General features: G+C 28.5%; 1 protein-coding gene across 1 annotated transcript in view; it reads right to left on the reverse strand.

Moving 5' to 3' along the window:
• Positions 1-3,347: 3,347 nt before the first annotated feature.
• The window catches only part of LOC129968612 (uncharacterized), a 59,476-nt gene continuing 43,257 nt past the window's right edge, over positions 3,348-19,566 (reverse strand). The window contains exons 25-40 of the mRNA XM_056082676.1: positions 18,590-18,757; positions 18,376-18,510; positions 18,198-18,282; positions 16,288-16,376; positions 15,415-15,477; positions 14,961-15,053; positions 14,792-14,851; positions 13,115-13,215; positions 12,973-13,036; positions 10,772-10,935; positions 9,848-9,926; positions 9,249-9,303; positions 8,357-8,433; positions 6,801-6,903; positions 4,295-4,369; positions 3,348-3,660 (exon numbers count right to left, since the gene is read on the reverse strand). Of these exons, the coding sequence (XP_055938651.1) occupies positions 3,593-3,660; positions 4,295-4,369; positions 6,801-6,903; positions 8,357-8,433; positions 9,249-9,303; positions 9,848-9,926; positions 10,772-10,935; positions 12,973-13,036; positions 13,115-13,215; positions 14,792-14,851; positions 14,961-15,053; positions 15,415-15,477; positions 16,288-16,376; positions 18,198-18,282; positions 18,376-18,510; positions 18,590-18,757 (1,479 nt within the window). The 3' untranslated portion in view covers positions 3,348-3,592. The remainder of the gene's footprint in view (positions 3,661-4,294; positions 4,370-6,800; positions 6,904-8,356; positions 8,434-9,248; positions 9,304-9,847; positions 9,927-10,771; positions 10,936-12,972; positions 13,037-13,114; positions 13,216-14,791; positions 14,852-14,960; positions 15,054-15,414; positions 15,478-16,287; positions 16,377-18,197; positions 18,283-18,375; positions 18,511-18,589; positions 18,758-19,566) is intronic.

Genomic DNA, 19,566 nt, shown 5'->3' on the forward strand with positions numbered 1-19,566 from the left:
ACATTCCCCAACTTGAATACTATAGGATTAATCTCTATTGTGATGTAATATTACATAGATATGGTAAAATGTAGTTTTAAGTCATCATGATCATAAATACACATAAGCATCATGTATTCAATTTTGTATAGCTGTAATCTTTTAAATATATCAACTTTAAAATAATGGGCGATAGATGCATTCACTTTTTTTTCCTTCTTTCTACTGTCGACAGGATAATAACATTCCAAATTAAATGTAAAATAGCTTTATGAGATACAAAGATAAGGCTGACATAATTTTAAATACAAATTTTTGGTAAAAATCCTGAAAGAAATAAAATAATATCTTAAAGTTTAGGAAAAAAAGGAAAAAATTTATTTCAATATAGCGAACTTCGAATCTGAAAATATTATTACACATGTGGATTAAATCTTTAAATGTAGCTATCTAAATTGCATTGAAACAATTATAATAGCATGGAGAATCAAAGCAATATAAGTAATCTCGCTTTTATATGTACACTGGTGTGCAAAACTTAAACCAACAGGTGCTTTTTTTGTCATAACTCCATGAGAAATTATCTGAGAGACAGCATTTTGTATATGTACGATGACGAAAGCATAGTTGCGCAAAAATTAATACGATGCATATTATATGGAATCAAATAAAAAAAAAGGCTTTATTGAATTCATAATATCACTACCCATGATTGTTTTTCCAAGGGAAAGAACCACAAGCAGATGTTCCCTAGTATGGGATATGCCCTCCCCTTACTGCAATGGTTGCTTCGTTCCGTCTGTCCATACTGAGCACCAGATTATCCAACAGTTCTTGGGGTAAGAATGCCCATTCTTCAATCAGCATCTGTTTCAGTTGTTGGGTGTTCCCTGGAGGATGTAATCGAGGATGTCTCCCCAAAGCATCCCACACATGTTCTATGGGATATAAATCAGGAGAGAATGCAAGAATGTTTCCAGTAGCTGCTGAACATCAGCTGTCATGCATTGTCATCCATAAAAACGAAATCTAGTCCAATAGCACCATGGAACAGACGCACACGAGGAAAGGATCACCTCTTTATAATAACGATCTACGGTTACAGAACCTCTGGCAAAAACGGTGAGCTCAGTCTGCCCGTTCAGCATAATGAATTCCCGATTGCAACTCCAAGACCACCATAGTAGTCTCTTTCCGGGATGTTTCTGGGATGAAGCCGCGTCCCGACCTCTCTCTAATTCAATTGGCGTTGAGAATCACTCGTGGCACTGAAACGACTCTCATCTGTAAAAAGGACACGATTCCATTGATGAGATGTCCAGTTTTTGTGTTCCTTACACCACTTTAAACGGTGATACTTATGGCCAACTTTCAAAGGGATGCAGCATTCAGGACGGACAGCAAATAGGCTCCTTTGTGAAGGCGTCTGGCCACAGTAAACCGCGACACTTGTCGCCATGTTGCTGTACACAGTTGATTTTCGCCTGCAGGACGGTATATCGATCATCCACTGCAGTTTTTCTAGAGTGGTCACCACCAACCTTTCTAACATCTGTACCAATGGTTTGGAAGGCTTTCCAAGCTCGCAAAACGATACTTTTGTTGATTCCGAACTCTTCAGCTGCACTGCTCAAACTGCGCCCCTCCTCCAGCTTTCCGATCATTCTTCCACGTGTGAAGTCGTCCAGATGATTTCTTCTAGCCATATTTTACGAAAGAACTCACTTGTACTTGCAGTAAATTTCTTTAATTGCTCCTACGTTCTTCGTTTTTTTTATAATCTTGAGTTGCGCGCGCCGACTGTACGCGTTTTGCGTATACTCATGTCGCCTATAATGTTTTGTTCTTGTCATTTGCATACACATCACCTTTCTACTGAATGTTCTTTGTACTGATCTCAATACCCCTTTTCTGCAATTTCATGTCTGTCTGCTTAAAGTTTACATTGTTGCTTAAATTTTACACACCAATGTAGTAATAACTCGACTGATTTGAATTCGGAAATAAGCGCGGTTCGTTTTATTTTGTTTTCGCAATTAAATTGAGATTAAAGTTGTATGATACAAGCAATTTTAAGAGTTAATCCTACATTTTTATTCAGATTGACCTCCAGTGATTGTATGGATAGACAAATACTGTTACGCTTTAAGGTTTCTGTAACATTGAAATATAAATAAATTGAATCCTTTCCCATTGAGTAAAGGAAGAATTATCTTTTGGCCGAATGGTTATAACTTTCTCCATCCGATCTAAATACATATAATACATGCATGTGTTTCCCGTGATTATAGAAATTCATATTTTCATTCTGTAAGTTTTGAGAAGAATTTCGAATTTTCTTCGGTTCAACGACTCTTAATTTCCTAATAAGTGAAATGTCAAAGTAATTGGAAGATGCAACAAGCAGAAGTTTGTTGTTGTTTATAATGGCACTTGCCCTGGTCAAGCTGAGAGATAACGTCAGTAATTTTAAGCCAATGGAGCGTCTCTTGTTTCAGTAGCTCCAACTAGGGCCAATCGTACATTTTAGCTACTCACGCATCACATTCGCTTGCACAACCCCTTATTACAGGGGGCGCATTCACACATCTCACAGATAGAACAAATGAAGAACAACCACTCCCGAACCGGGACTCGAACCTATGAAGCCCAGACTACGGGGTAGACGCGCTACCCCTATGCCAGGACACCGGTAAAAGAAGTTTGTAACCAGCATTCACATCTTTGTATAAAGGTTGACGAAAATGTAAATAATGGTAGTTATTTGAAATAAATACTAATTGAACAGATTGTCTTTTCTCCTCTTTTGGTGAAAGTCTGCAAGCATCTTTTTGTACGCTTTTCATCATTGCAGCGAAGGCATCCCAAGCCAGGAATTTTTGACTTTATTCGGAACTAAATGGAAATTAATTCAAACTCAGTTACAAGTTCAAATGTACATTCGAAATGTTATTTCTGTACACAATTAATATTTTAATTGAATTATTTTGAAACATTTCCTTTCATACATTTTCTTTGTAAATAAAGATTGTTTTCTTATAATTCGGTGATAGCAGCTTGTATATTATGATTTGGGAAGAATGTAAAAATTCAGAGGAGATTTCGCTGCTATAAATAATAGTTGTGGATGTATTCTTTCGCTGATTCCAACTTCAATTATTAGATTCTCAAATAAGTGCTCCTACTTCGTGAAAATGAAGGAGCAAATTTTTAAAAATTATTTTGACATTGCGTTTCAAGAGTATTGATACAGATTCTATCTAAAATCATTGTTCTTTAATAAGATAATTCTGGAACTTACTTATGAACTTAGTAATATATAGTTTAAGAAAATGACAAATCTCTTAACAATTAAATAAAATGATAAGTTCTCAAAGCTAAAACGTACTTTTTTATTTCAAAAATATAATATAAAAATTTATATAACAATTATACATTCATTGAAGATATGGCAAGAAAGAACCTGAATTATGTTAAAAGTATGGGCAAGGTATCACACAATGCAATTAAGAGTTTATATTGAAAGAAAATATAATGTAATGAAAAAATCCATTTCCTAGCATATAAGTTCATGATTGTCAGACACAAAAATATGAAGTAAATGAATGAATTTTCACGAGTCTTCTGGGTTAGGCAACCGCTGTAAAATTCCTTTTGTTCCATCCAATAGAACATAGTCACCTGTAAATAAACATAATCAATTTGTGAACATGATAAACAGGTTTATTTATTGAAACAAGAATTAAATAATGGAGTACTTTGATTTTACAAGAAGTCAAACGTGAAGCAAATAGTTAATTTTAGTCCGAAAACTGCTCTTAATAATGTATAAAGTTTATATATTATCTTACTTGAATGAATAAATGGACTGTGAAAAAATTATGTTTAGATTGCGTACGGTTCCCTGTACTTATTACTCATACTTCCCTGTACCTATTACTCGAATGAATAAATAGATTACAAAAAAATTAAGAAGTTTAGATTGCGTACTGTTCTTTGTACCTATTATTCATACTTATCAGAGCATCCCTGAGACCTTAGCATTTTAAACAAACAAACAAACAAAAAATAATTTTCTCAGATTCTACACAAGGTTGAACTTTGACTATCAATGGTCAACTATTTATTAGTTTCCCTCCATTTGTGATTAGAATTTTAGGCACGGAATTTCGGATTAATTTTATTTCAAGAAAAAGGCTTATGCAAAGATTCTTATAGTAAGAAATTGAGTAATGTATTTCTTTAATTGAATTACAAATAAATTTTATGTGAAAATTTTCTGTCTATATAAAAAATTTAAGAGTTCATATAATACCTGTTTTGAACTGTTGTGTCGCCCCATGCATTCCTGCTATGCATGGAAGACCATATTCTCGGCTTACCACAGCTCCTGAAGAGAAATAATAGGTAGAAATTGTATGAATCACAAAAGGACCAATAAATATTGTTTTCTTTAAGATACATAAATTTCTTTTTTCATATTCTAAAAGAAATCAATCAATTTTGGCATCTGATAGAAAAAATGATTCAACTTTTCCTTCTTTTCTATTTGGAAGCTGTGAATTTTTTCGGAAGACAATACTATACCTTGGCTTGCTTTGTTTGATTTGCACGATCGGTTGCAATTAATACTAAATGAGTGTGATGCTTTACATACGTAATAATGGTAGCTATCCGATTTGAGTTAATACTTAAATTTTTGTAAAAATTCAGTGTTGTTGAAAATAAGTACAAACAGAACCTCAAGATTCTTCTATTATGACGTATAATCAATCATAGCGCACAGATGATGAAAAAAAGTACAAAAAAACCCCTATTAACTGAGGTCGTAAACCTAACCTATAGTAGTTTAAAAATTGATATCTTTTTGTTTCAAAATTTCAAGATAATAAAATATCAAGATAAAAAAAATATCATTACACGTTCGCTTTCAAATCTCACACGTATTGCTTTTTTTTAAAGTAATTTTTATTTGTTTGCAAATTAATCTAATAATTCAAAGTGTAAAAGTTATTCAGTACCAGCGAATTATTAAAATATTCATTAATAGGTGGAATAGATAATTTTTGTTTGAATGTTACCTCACTGGGTGCATAGAGATTATGCATAACTTATTAAGGTATATGATCTTAAGTTTATGATCATGTGGCAGAGCAGAAATTGATACCTAAGGTATAATGTAGCTATCGAATCAGTTAAATTGGGACGAAATTCGAGCATAATGTTTGGACTGTTTGTGGAATATTTTCAATGATTTTCAAGCCATGGCTTTGAAGGGGAAGGGTTTGAAATCCCAATCATGCATCATGATCTATAACCATGATTGAAATCCACTCATAGTTTAGATAGAAATGTTGCCGTATTGAAAAAAAAATATTAACTCATCATGGGATACAGCTTTTGCAACAGTTTGGCGTAGCCCTACAAATTCCTTCAAAAATCAGAGGCTTTATTACCTTACAAAATAACGAAAGGGCTCAAAGTGTGTGGAGTTATTACTTCCCATGCCAACAGACAGCTACTTTTTCGTTTTATGATTAACGAGAAGCAATTCTCTCAGAGCATTACGATAAACTATAACCAAATTCTAACTGAAACTCTGATAAAATTGCCAACAAATTCGAGTTCGACTATTTTAGTGAAATGGTGTTTTGAGATGCATTTTCATTTCTTTATGTTATATGGCAAACTAATCACTTGTAAGTCTCAGTTGCTATGTGTTAGAACAGTTGTGCTTTCTTACAAATTATATTTAGCTTTTATCCGCAATTTATATTCAGGAAACGTCCTCTTATCTTTTTTTATATTTTCACAGCTGTTGATACAATACTCTTGCTCCTCTTAAAATTTGAATATTCCAAACTATGGGCACCCAACAATAATTTACTTCTGTTAAGGGTCAAGTTCGATATTGTAATGTCAATCTTGCATAAGATGCACCCCCCTTCCCCCTGTGAAGTCCTTTAACATTTACCACAGAGAGGTTACATATTGTAATAGAATTGCTTATATATACATAGCAGGTGTCAAATGCAAAAAGCTTTTTCTAAGATTTGGTAATATTTTGCACATCATTTGAATTATATCAATAAATAAGTCCAATTATAAATCTGTGGAAATTTTAGAATAATAATCTAATTTAAATACAATGAGTAGCTTTCTTTTTTATTAAAAAGTGTAACAAACGCCAACACTTTAAAATAAATTTAATTTAGTTTTTAAAAAACTTCAATGCATGTTATACAAAAATATCAATTTTTAGTTTTCCTAAAATTTTAACAGGAAAATATTTAATACGAACAGTTGAGCTTAGGATAATTTTGATTCAATAAATATATATAATAAATTCATTGGCATATTTAAATGTAATTTGAAAGGTTTTTCTGAACTTAAGAAAATCATTGCAATTCTTTCCTAGCTTTAACTCTGTTTTATATTAGAATAGAGATTCTATTAGCTTTATAAATTTCACCCAAACGATTTCGAAAAAAATCTTTTATGAAATAATAGAAATTGTTTCCAGTGTCTGAGTTGATTTCATTTAATATTCGATTCAACTATTTCCTCATATTTAAATCAATTTTTCACCTATGAAAATCAATATCAAACGTATTATTCAATACCAATAAAAAACCCTTGAAAGTAAAGATTTAATTTAATTTTAAACTTAATTAGAATTTATAATGTAAAGATATGGTAAACATTTCTTCAGTTGTCATATTCTTAATACAAATGTCTTTTTCTTTAAATATTTGTTAAAAATCCATCCCAGCTGCATCACTGAATTTCGAAATTAAAATAAGGTAAACTCGAATTCATACCATGCGATATAAGACCACCAAGTTCTGTGACAACACCTCCTAAGATAGGGAAATAGGGTGACCACCCTATATCTGTGCTGTAAGTTACAAGTATTTCACCTGGCTGTAAAGAAATTAAAATTATTAATCAATATATAATATGCTAATATAAAATTTTTATCTGTATTTGATGTACTTAGTTCTTATTCTTCAGAGTTGTTTTATTCATTGTCTTTGCCAATTAGTTTGTAATATGTTAAATTAAAGGTTTGTATGAAGGTGAAAGATACGATATTAGTACTATTTATAGATATGTCTAGAATTATGTTTGCCTTTGCAAGTTATTACCATGAAATCTATGCTTTTTTTGCGGAATCATCTACACGATAAAAATCACATGTCCCTATTTGTATCTTACAATTTAATATATTTCAATACTTCTACAAAAGTATTTAGTCCATAATTAGGAATTATTTTAATATCAATGATCTCTCTTCATGAATTCGTTCTTCAAGATCGTCTGATAAAATAGCATTCTTTCTTCGTTTAATTGCCGTCATAAAAATGCTTTTAAATTAATTGATTAAAACACTAAGATAAGCAAGAAATTAACAAAAGTTTAGTAACGCCATTTATAATCACAGTAATCTAATCAGTTCTTAGTATTCTTCAACAAACGCTTTCCAGAGCGTCACACTTCTGCCTGACTTTTACGTACAACAGTCAAATAAACATCAACATAACAACCTGTTAGTCAAGTAATGTTTAAAAAGATGGCAATAATACTGAAAATTTTATTGAGTATATTATTTGTTTCGTATCCTAATGGAACTTAATGCCTAATAATGCGATTACGATACTTTCATGATATTATAAGCATTTAAAATATCGAACAACATTAAAAAGACATTAAAAGACAATATCGATTGTTTATAGGGTAATTTTTGTTTGTTAAAACTACTATCGATTAGAGCGCACTATTTTATAACCAGAATCTATTCTAATTTTGTACCACAAATAGATGAAATCGGCAACAATCGAAAGGGTATTGGATTACCAAATTCCTAAACAGAAACATAGAAATGTCTGATACGCGGTGAAAGGTTTATCTGGGGTAAATAAAGTCAATCAATCTTCAGTTCCAGATAGCCTTAAATCCTTCAGTATTCGATCATGGAATAGAAGCTGTGGTATTAGACCTCTGTTATACTTAAATTCACCGTCAACCAAATCGAGATTGTGACATTAGATCTCTGTTATATCTAAATTCACCTCCAAAGAAATCGAGACTGTGGCATCAGATCTCTGTTATATCTAAATTCACCTCCAACGAAATCGAGACTGTGGCATTAGATCTCTGTTATATCTAAATTCACCTCCAACGAAATCGAGACTGTGGCATCAGATCTCTGTTATATCTAAATTCACCTCCAACGAAATCGAGACTGTGGCATCAGATCTCTGTTATATCTAAATTCACCTCCAAAGACATCGAGGCAGTGACATCAGATCTCTGTTATATTTAAATTCATCTCCAATGAGGTGAAATCAACATTTTTAATCAATTCTAATCATACCTGTAAAAGAGAAGCTTCTTCTAAATCAAGAGCCACACGAACTACACCAGTAGCCACACCTCGACTAACAGGCAATCCTAAGATAGAGAAATTTATAAGTAAAAATATTCAGTCAACTATAAATTCATTTACATAGAAATCCGATATTCTATGATAAAATTCTAATATTAATAAATCTTTTTATTATAAAGGAATGCCTTATTCAAAGACAAAACGTTAGATAAAATATGTTTTTCTTCAAATATTCATATAATTAGATTAGAGAAAAAAAAGCTTATTGGATTTTAAAAGCAAGGTAAAAGCTTTTGATTGTTACTAGCGATTATATTGTAAGAAATTTTAATAAATAAAATAAAAGTAAAATAATAAATGAAATCTAACATATAAATGAACTTTTCTTCTAAAAGTTGTGTTAACACACTCTGAATAGTCCATTCATCAATAGTAATATGCAACCCCCCCCCCTTCCAATTTATATATTTCGATAAAACATCTCTTATACATTTAGTACTCTTAGACTGTATCAAGTAAAATTACCGTAAATAGAATATAAATTTTTTAAAATGAAAACTGTTATTAGAGTAAAAATTAAAATCAATAGAAACAATTATTGGGATTTCATCCTGTATTTCAAAAACTAAAAAATTCGTTTAATGAAATATTGCATTTTTTTAAGATAAAAATTATACCATACAATGATACTAGTACCTGATACTAGCTAGCATAAAATTCATAAAAGCATTAAATAAATTTCTTTAATAAATATGAATATTTACATATTAAATCTTATTAAATGCATTGATTATATCATCAATATCACAACTAAGCGTGCATTTTTATTTAAATTTGAATATTAATAGACTTCGTGAATTTTATATTAAATTTTATTTACCTTTCATAGAGAAATTTTCGTCGTTATTCACGGCAATTTTATTTTCTGCATTAATCTGTAAAGTAATAAAGGCCATAAGTAAAAATCAATATGTGCGAGAATATTGTGAATATAAACACTACAGAACAATTCTGCTTAAACATATTATTAATAGTAACATATTATTATAATTTATGTTATTATTAATACCAACATAACATGATATTAATATTTAATATTGTAATATAGTTTAATAAAAATAATATTTCTATCTAATTTTAGGAATAATTAATTCGGTAAGTATTAACTGAAAATAAATTGACAGAAATATATCTAAGCAATTTTTTTTTGCAGATAAAATATTACATTTTTGTGAGCACATTTACATTTAACATCCAACATTCATTTACAGAATCTCTATTCAAGTTTTGACTGGTATATGTAATATTTATCAATGCAATTTTTTAAAAATTACATGCAAATGCTTATTTCAAAAACAATGCGTAAAGTCTTTAACATACAGATATGTAGTCTTCATAAACACTTAACATAAGCAAAGCTGTTTCATTTTTTCTCAGCGTAAAAATTTATTGTATTTATACAAAATATACAAAACTTACTGGTTTTGGGAAACCTTTAATAATTTCTGGAAAAATATATCTATCAATAACTGGTTGACGTCTTCGCCGATGATTAGCCCTAGCGGAAGAATAATCAACATGTAAATTCAAATTATTAATAAGCAGTACATTAGAAAAATAGTTTAAAACTAGTATTTAAATTACTATACATCCATCTAAAGGTTTTCACAAATTTTCGGTAAAAAATTAACTTATTGAAAAAATGATATTTTATTTATATTTCTATATTTCTATTTTCTAAACCAAAAGTATTTAAAATCTTCCCTTTAATACAAACTGAAAAAAAATCATGGACCCATCTCTGAAATTATATGAATAAAAAATTAAGAAAATAAAATTGATAAAGAAATCATTAAAAAATTTTTATAATTGAACTTTTTAACGCATTTTAATAAATGAATATAATTTTTCTGTTTTTCATGTTTCAAGAAATTCTGTTTCTTGAATGTGAAAATGAAAATTTTGTTTAGATTTAAAATATAGAAGTTTTTTAAATTATAAATATCAAGATATTATTCTCAATCTGTAATCCAGTCTTTATGAAATTTTGAGACACATTGGTTGTGTGGCTTTCTGAATTGTATTTTAGCTTCAGACGTTTCAAAATACTTTTATTTTCAAATGCAAGATATAACTTCATTGAAGCCGCCTTTGTTTCAAATATTTAAAATCTGTGAAATCTTTTCAGCTGAAGAGTTTAAAAGTCTTCCATTTGTAAATTTCCCAAAGAGTAATTTCATCCAAATCAATTAACAATCAAGTAAAAATTCATAACTCAAAATAATTTATCTTTAAAATATATTTTAATCTGCAACAGTTACTTTATCTATAAAACTTCTTGTTGCAATTAAAATTAAAAACAGTCTGTATTAATTCATTATATTATAGGCATATTAGAATTACTTTGAAATGATTCTTGGTGATCTCGTCTCAAGTAACTCTTTTATTTCCTCTAAGGACATAAAAAAGAGGATATCTTCATCTGGAATTCGTCCTTCCTGAACCATCAATTTGGCGAGTTTTCTATATCCTTTCCGCCACTCATTAACACTTCGTATAAGAAGAGACTGTCAAATAAAGATGCATTGCATTTAAAGTCATTGATTCTAATAACATAATATTAGAAGAAGGAAAATGTCCTTTCCTTCTTCTAAATTTATCGAAGAAGGGAATTACGGGAAGAAAGAAGTGAAGATTTTGGGATTTTAATGCACATTCCTTCCCTAAATAATTTTAGGAAAGGAATCACATTTCACAAAGGAATCCCTTTAAAATATCACAATTTTCTCCTAAAATGAAATTTTCGCTATATTTTTTTATAGAATTAGAAACGTAAATGAGAGATTTTAGTTGTGTATAATTGTCTACAACTTAGAAAATAATTGCTTTGTTTTTACATTCTTTATTCAATATCAAAAAAGAATTTGTTTCAGTAAACCTGCCAATTATCTATGATTATCTGTTATTAATTAAAAGCTAGGCTGAAAATTCTTCCAGAGAAGGGCATTAAATACATTAGCTTTTCAGTATTTAAGAATTTGCAAAGTATACCGTTTTGTAATATTCCCTTATCATAATTTAACTTCTTAATAACATTTGTAAGTTGACTTATTGGTATTAATAGTATTTGTTTGATGGTATTAATTATTTGATTTGATTGTATTAATTATGTGCATCATAATTTGACTTATTAGCATTAATTATATGTATCTTTATTTAACTTATAAGTATTAATTACGTGTATCATAATTTAACTTATTAATCTTGTATCTTCCAGAAATGTACATTCGCTTTTTAATATTTAAGAATTTGAAAAGTATATCTTTTTGTACTATTCCCTTATCAGCATTTGACTTAATAGTACTGTGCTAGTTTAATAAAAAGCTAAGGAATTTCATTTTACATGGAGAATATCTAAGCATGTACTGCAATTTAGAAATGAACATAACTTTAAAAAAATGATCCAGTATATTAGGTTCCTAAACCTGAATATACTAGAAAAATATATTTGTTTATTTTTGCCATTTTAATCGAAAGATCCCTGCAATTCAATTACAAAACTTAAAAGCGAATTTCAAACTGATCATACAGAAACTAACAAAGATTTGAAATTAAATAAAAGTAACTTCATAATTGATAATTTAAATTATCTTAAAACAATGAAACTAAATCATTCCATCAGCACGTAAATCTTTTCTTTCAGATTTTATAATATCATTCTTGAAAGAAATTCTGCAAGGATATGACATTATCAATTTGATTTCCACCAAACCATTAAGAAACCCATAAATTATTATCGCGAACTCTGTAATTGCTGTAAAATTCTTTTAAATTATTTATATATATAATTTCCAAAAAGTTTTTAATTGAACGAACAATTATCATTGTTAATTATTTACACGTTCGAATAATTTATGTTTCAGCAAAGGAATTGCTGTCGAACTAAATCTAATGTTTTGAAAAATGAGTGATAGTTTTATTTTACATTTAAACTAATAAATTTGATTATTTTTGATTATACACATAAAAGAATTTTCGCTATTCTGTTAGCCGATAGTATTTTTTTAAATCTTGGGATAATAAGTCACAAAGCAACACATAAGTCTAAGTGTAATTGCTAAAGAAATAAATACTTGTACCACTTTTTTGAGATCCCTGTATGTACACTGATCATACACTTTATGGTATTTATAACATTAGCTATAAATATGTTAACAAGACATATATCAGAAACGTTTTATATGAGTGAAATATTTAAAGTTTCTCGTAGAAAATTAACATTTGTCAAAGTTTTTAAAGAAAACTCTTTATAGCAATTTCATATTTATTCATAAAATCAGGATGGTTTTAATAGAAAATTTCAAAAAAAAATGTTGTTCTTCATTTTGATGTCCTAATATTCTGAAATTAGATGATAATATTCTGAAATTAGATTGTGAAGTGATTCCAAATTAAAACATATCAAATTACGGAAGAAAAATCCAAAATGGAGAATGAAAACCCATAATAGAGGAGGAATGTCCTAAACGCAAATATTATGATGTGTAAAATTACTAAGTAGTGAATACGTAAGTTGCTAAATATGTATATATCTGTTTAAATACCTTTGAGCATTCTCTATGCTGCACAGCTTTTCTACTCAATGGGAGTAAAATTCTCAGCAGTAACCTGAAAATAATTTGGAAGTCATTAGAGACAATCGCTGTAATTAAATCTCAAGACATTTATATGGAAGATTTTCCTTACTTGGTACTGCGAGTCATCGGAGCTTTCAATTTGGAAATTAATTTCCCGAAGTCTTCTTGTTTTTTCTCAGATTTTTCTTTAGTAACACTCCCAACTAGATTCTACGAAAAGAAGAATTATTGAAGAAAAAATAATCCAAACTGCTTTAAAAATATTGTATACTGAAATATTTTTGCAGCATTTAGAAGTAAAAATGAATGCGCTTTCCAAAAACTGCTACGCTCCGCATGAGTAATTGGAATATTTCTTCTAAAGTTTAATTTATTTCAACATTTGGTCACTGATTTTAATGAACATAATCCAAACTGCTTTAAAAATATTGTATTCTGAAATATTTTTTCAGCATTTAGAAATAAAAATGAATGTGCTCTCCAAAAGCTGCTACGCTCCGCATGAGTAATTGGAATATTTTTTCTAGAGTTTAATTTATTTCAACATTTCGTCAGTGATTTTAATGATTTGAAAAATTTATTCCAGAAGTAAACAATATAAATTATTGACATTCAAATCATTAATCGTTTTTATCCCCATACAGTTTTGTAAATCTCTAGCTGTAACAAATGAATTAAATTAGTTAATTCAATTTTTATTTTCAGTTAAACGATTACATTTCAAATAAGTTATGGACATTATCCCCCCTATTACCGTTCAGTTGAATGAAAAAAGATTAAAATTAATCTGGTTTTCTTCAGATTTAATGGACAGCGAAACTGAAACTCATGTACAAGGAATAATTAAAAATTTGAGAGTTCATACCGAAAAAAATTCAAAAATACTTGAAAATGACTATTCAATAGAAATGTTAATTAATCATCAAACTGAAATTCATGCACAAAAATTAATTAAATATTTGAGAATTCATAGCGAAAAAAACTCTAAAGTACTTGAAAATGACTATTCAATAGAGATATTAATTAATCATCAATTACACATATATAAGATATATTACCCTCTGCTACAAAAAAACTGTTTTGATAATAGTGGCTTGGTGAAAGAAATTTCATTAAAACATCATTTTAAAAACTATGCTGGATAGTAAACAACAGCAGAAAATACATAAGAAATTAGAAAATAATTTAGTCTTTTATGCTATATAAAATACAATATAGAATTCTGTTAGTTTTTAGATGAAGACACAAAACTTAAGTTGGTGGCGGTTATAATCTCACCAATTGAAACATAATGGAAAAAGTGCTTAGACCAGAACGAATCCAAAAATGACGATAACTCTAAAGACACTTAATTGAAATAGCATTTATAAAGCCAAGAATTCAGAATTTTATCCAACAAGAGCCAATATTTATTCTTAATGTTTCAGAAGAATGGTTTATTTCCCAAGAATGATTATCTCTGATTTTATATTCGAATCGATAAAAGATTATATTCAAATAGACATTAAAAATGAATTCGTATAAAAATAAATAAAAAATTATTTTAAGTTTTTTGGTAAACTATTTTATATTATTTTAACCATTTTTTAAATTTATTTTAAGCAAATCTGCAATTTAAATGTATATTTATATGTTTTAAAAAAGTAAATTTGCAACAATCTTATTCTTTTACGCCTTTTTCAACTCTCAAATTTAACTGTGCATCATCGTTCCATCAGTTTTTAAACCAGAAGTGTAGAAGTTCGATTACATGACATTTGATATAACAGAGCATATAACCACTTACTTGCAGTAGTTTTACAAGAGTCTGTGGATCTTGCTTCCAGGTTAGTGAAAAAACATCGAACTATCAAAGAAAATTTTTGCTTAGATTATTTAATTATTCATCTAAAAATGATTAAAAAAAAGAGAAAAATGAGTAATTATCGGTAACGAAAAAGTCATATGATTCATACTTCTCTCAAGCAGCGATGCCCGTGTTTCTCTAGAAAATCTCGATACTTTTCTCCTGCAGTTGTTTGCGTAGTCTCTAACCATCGTAAAGCTTCCTGTATATTCATAAAAAACCAAAAGTATCAATATAATTACCGCACTGTATAATCATAAAAACCAAAAGTATCAGTATAATTGTCTCTCTGTATATTCATAAAAAAACCCAAAAGTATCAGCATAATTGCCTCTCTGTATATTCATAAAAACAAAAGTATCAGTATAATTGCCGCTATATATATTCATAAAAAAACCAAAAGTATCAGTATAATCGACGCTCTGTATATTCATAAAAATCAAAAGTATCAGTATAATCGTCGCTCTGTATATTCATAAAAAATCAAAAGCATCAGTATAATTATCTCTATGTATATTCAGTCTCTTTTCTGATAATTTTTGTTCTTTTACTCTTTCACTTACCTCTGTTTTCATGCTTTTAAATTCTTCGGGTTTCTTTTCTTTGAAAATGAAGTACGCTAATTTCTGAAAAAGAAAAGTTTATCATTTCAGGTTCAAACTAAAAATGAATAAATAGTAAGATTCTTTTATCATGAAAAGATGAATTTATTAGCTTTATTTACATTTTAGGCTCCATAATTTAAATATAATGCACATATGAAAGTTTAAAATAAATTAGATTAATCACGGTATTTTTAATGAAACAGTTATTTGAAAACAAATATCAGGGCCTGATTTTAACATGCTTCTTTATCTGAAAATTTAAGACCATAAAATTCATTCATTGCACAAATATGTTAATGTATTCTCATAAAAATATAAGTCCAAAAAGAAATAATTTCAACCAGTAGATAAGCTTATGCAGATGAACGTGGCTTCATGTGTATCGTGCTTTGAGACAGCCATAATGGAACTGTCACTGATATATTTGGTATGTTCTACATAGTTTTGATTTTGGCATACATGGCAATCCATACGGCATTATATATATACATGTGTGTTTATGTGTGTGCGTGAATGTTTAAATATAACTTTTGAATTAGGGGTGGGTTTTTTTGTTAGAATGATTATATGTGTATTATTTGAGTTTCCATGGTCGGAGAAGATATGCATAGAGTTGTCGAAAGTTGAGTTATAAGATCCAATGTAGTAGGTAGATATCATCAAAAGTGTCTACTAAAAATCTTTGGAAGAATGATAATATTTAAAAAAAATGTTTAAAATCTAGCATTAAATATTACGAGAATAGTGACAATAAAACTGTTTTCAAGTTTGAAGTTCGACATAATAAATGTCTGGAATCAATGGTTAAGTGATATCGCAATTAGCAATTACCTCCATTGCAGCAGGAACATCTGCACTCTCAACTTCACTAGATGTAGTCAGCAGTTGCGAAAAATCACTGTAAACATCGGCGTTGATTTCTATTTGAAAATAAAATAAATTTGAAATTAAAAAAGAATGAACATTAACATTAAAACTGTTCTCATGTACTTCTACGAAAAATAAATATTAGATCCAGTACCTAATTTCAATATTTTCAAAGTTATTTCATATGAAACTTTCATATATGTTTACTGTGAATGGTTACCCGCTTTCAGTATTTTCAATTTTTGAGAGAAATCTTAAAAACAGAACTTCACTATACATTCTTTAAGGGGGTAAACTTTACTGCCCCATGACTTAAGCATTTATCGTTTTTTCCAATTTTTATTTTATATGAAATATTATGATCCCTGCTCCCTCCTCTCCATTTTCGAAAGACTAATATTTCGGTATAGTCCGGACCACAACATCTGAACTGATTTCGCCAGTTTATTTCAATACTTTGTAAGCATAGCCAACTGATATATTTTGTGCAAGCGTTATTTAATGTAATACTTCTTTCTTTTAATGTGATTAGTTGTAATTTATCAAAATTCATAGACATTTGTGAATTACTATTATTAAAATAGAGTAGTTGCCAAAAAAGTTGTAAATATTGTTAACTTTATTCTTCTTACTCATTTTGTTTTGATTTGTATATGTAGGTGAAAATAATTGTGAACCGACAATTACAGAAACTTATATTTTATTAAGAAGTTATGCGTTGATAACTTAGAAATTTTATGAATATATTTCCTTAAAACCAGCAATTTTCAATGTATGGAGCCAGATCCCTTGATGAAATTGAAATTAAGTAGGAATAAAAATAACGAAAACACAAGAAAGAATGACAAAATTTCAAGAAAAAAAATATTGAAATTGAAAAATTCTGTTATTTTCTCTTAATATGAATCTATATGTCATGCCTTTAAGTACCTAAATTTATTAAAAAATGAAGAGGTAATTTGACAAAAATAACAAAAATTCAGATACGATTCAGTTATGTATATAAAAATTATTTCAAGGATAATGTTCAATAAATTCAAAACGGATAATGAATTTGCATATGATGAAATTTCGAAATTGCTTATCTAAACTAATACCCTAGTTCCTTTTTGAAATAAAAAAGTAGATTAATAAACATTGTATTAAACTGAGTTCTTCGCTATTTGTTCCTTGTTTGCTATATTGACATCCAGTTTAATCAGCAAGATATTTATTAGATATTATCTGATGAACATGATAACATCTGTTTCAGTACCTAGACTCTTAAATTATATTTCATTTACTGATAAGAATCTTTTGATTAAACAAAATTAATAAGGGAACAAGGGGATCATAATTTATTTATGGTCAAAAATTTAGAAACAGAAGTTACTAAACAGTTGTTAGTAAATAAATTATGTTTAACTCCAGCTTATGCCATACTTTTTTCAGATTCAAATTTATATATAATGTCGTGCAAACCAAAAAATATTTAACAATAAAAATTGAACAATAATAATTTGATTTCCTTTGGATTACAAATCTATAAAAATTCGGAATTAAATAAAAATAAAGAAATAAATGTTTCTTAAGATGAATATTCATTGCATGCTAATACAAAGCTGACAGTCAACAATCATCTGCTTTGCTTCTTAGATATAAAAATTGGGAAAGGTTTGAGAAATTAAAAAAAATATTCAGCAAAGGAGATAAATTATATTTTTATAAATCTTCCATACATGCTTAACAATCACCAATATACGAGAAACGCTTTCAAAATCTTGTGTAAGCCTTCAACAAGATAAGTTTGATTTTTGAGTTTGGTATTTCAATATGCGCATTAAGACGCATGAGCATATATTTTAAATGATAATTACTACTTAATCTTTACTTACCTCCAATTGCATTCTTTAGAGTCATGAAAATGAACATATTCAAAAAGGAAGATGATTGGGAGCACACCATGTGAGATCTCATTGCCTTAAAATATTTAACAAAAGAGATTAGAGATGCATCTATTATTAATTTTCTGGGAATTCAATTAAAGTTTATTAATCGGGTTTTTTTACAAACCGGAGTTAAATCAGAACAGCAGGACAGCAGATGGTTGAATAATTCTTGAGAATTTTTGTATTTAATGGATGGCACAGAATACTTTCCATAATGATTAATAGCTTTGTCTAGTCTTGATTTGCCACCATAAACCATCTGTAAAGAAAATATTCTAATGAGTTTAGTTAAAATAACAAAATTTAACTATTGTTAATTAGATATAGTGAATATTTACCTCATAAATTAGTCTCACATACATCTTTCTGGAGAAAAATTTCATTATTTCATCACCATGCCTTTCCTTCGCCATATCAAAAAGTTCTTCATCGTCTAATACTCTTCCAAACATTCCTACACCACTGGCTTTTGCTCGTTCCAGGTTTTCATTGACGTGCTGAAAGAGCTGAAAAACAAGATGTTTGTCAAAATATGCAATTGCTGAATTTTCAAAAAACAAATTAGATACATCAAATAATCAGATTCACAAAAATACTAAGAATAAATAACTATTTAAAGATTTTGTTTGGTTTTATGGCCCAATGTCTATTTAAAGAGTCTTAAGGTGTCCTTATGTTTTTAATATTGTTAGGAAAATTATGCGGTAGTTGATACAAAAAAAAACTGATAAAAAAAGTCAGATTACATAAAGAATAATCTTCTGCAAAATCAAAGTGTACAGAAGAAAAATCACTCGTAAAAAAGTAATGACACACTACCAGACAACTAATTGCTAATCAAATATCATTAAGGTATTTACCTGGGTACGGAGACACATTTTTTAAAAAATCCTTTGATTATCAATTTTTGTAGATTTTCTTGATGATTGTGATTCAAAACAATAAATAACATTAATAAGAAAAAATTTAAAATAATGTAATTAAAATGAAGTATTTTAGATAAAATTTGATGAAATTAGATAAAACGCAAAACACTCTACATTAAATTCAAATTCTCCAATTTAAATTATTTTTCTACACAACATGCCTATTGCACTTATAAAGGCAATGAACTAAAAGCTAAGAAAATATATACGAAATGAGAAAAAGTTATGGATCTTCCAGCATTTTTATGCTAAAAAATATTGTAAAAATTCATAGGTATTACTGGCAATAATCTGCTAAAAATCATAAAACTATTAACATTAGACTAAAGTCTTTAGTTCATTGCCTTCATGATACTTATAATAATATATATACAAAATTCGAAGAAAAT

This window comes from Argiope bruennichi, chromosome 5 (genome assembly GCF_947563725.1).
Source record: "Argiope bruennichi chromosome 5, qqArgBrue1.1, whole genome shotgun sequence".
NCBI classification, from domain to species: Eukaryota; Metazoa; Arthropoda; class Arachnida; order Araneae; family Araneidae; genus Argiope; species Argiope bruennichi.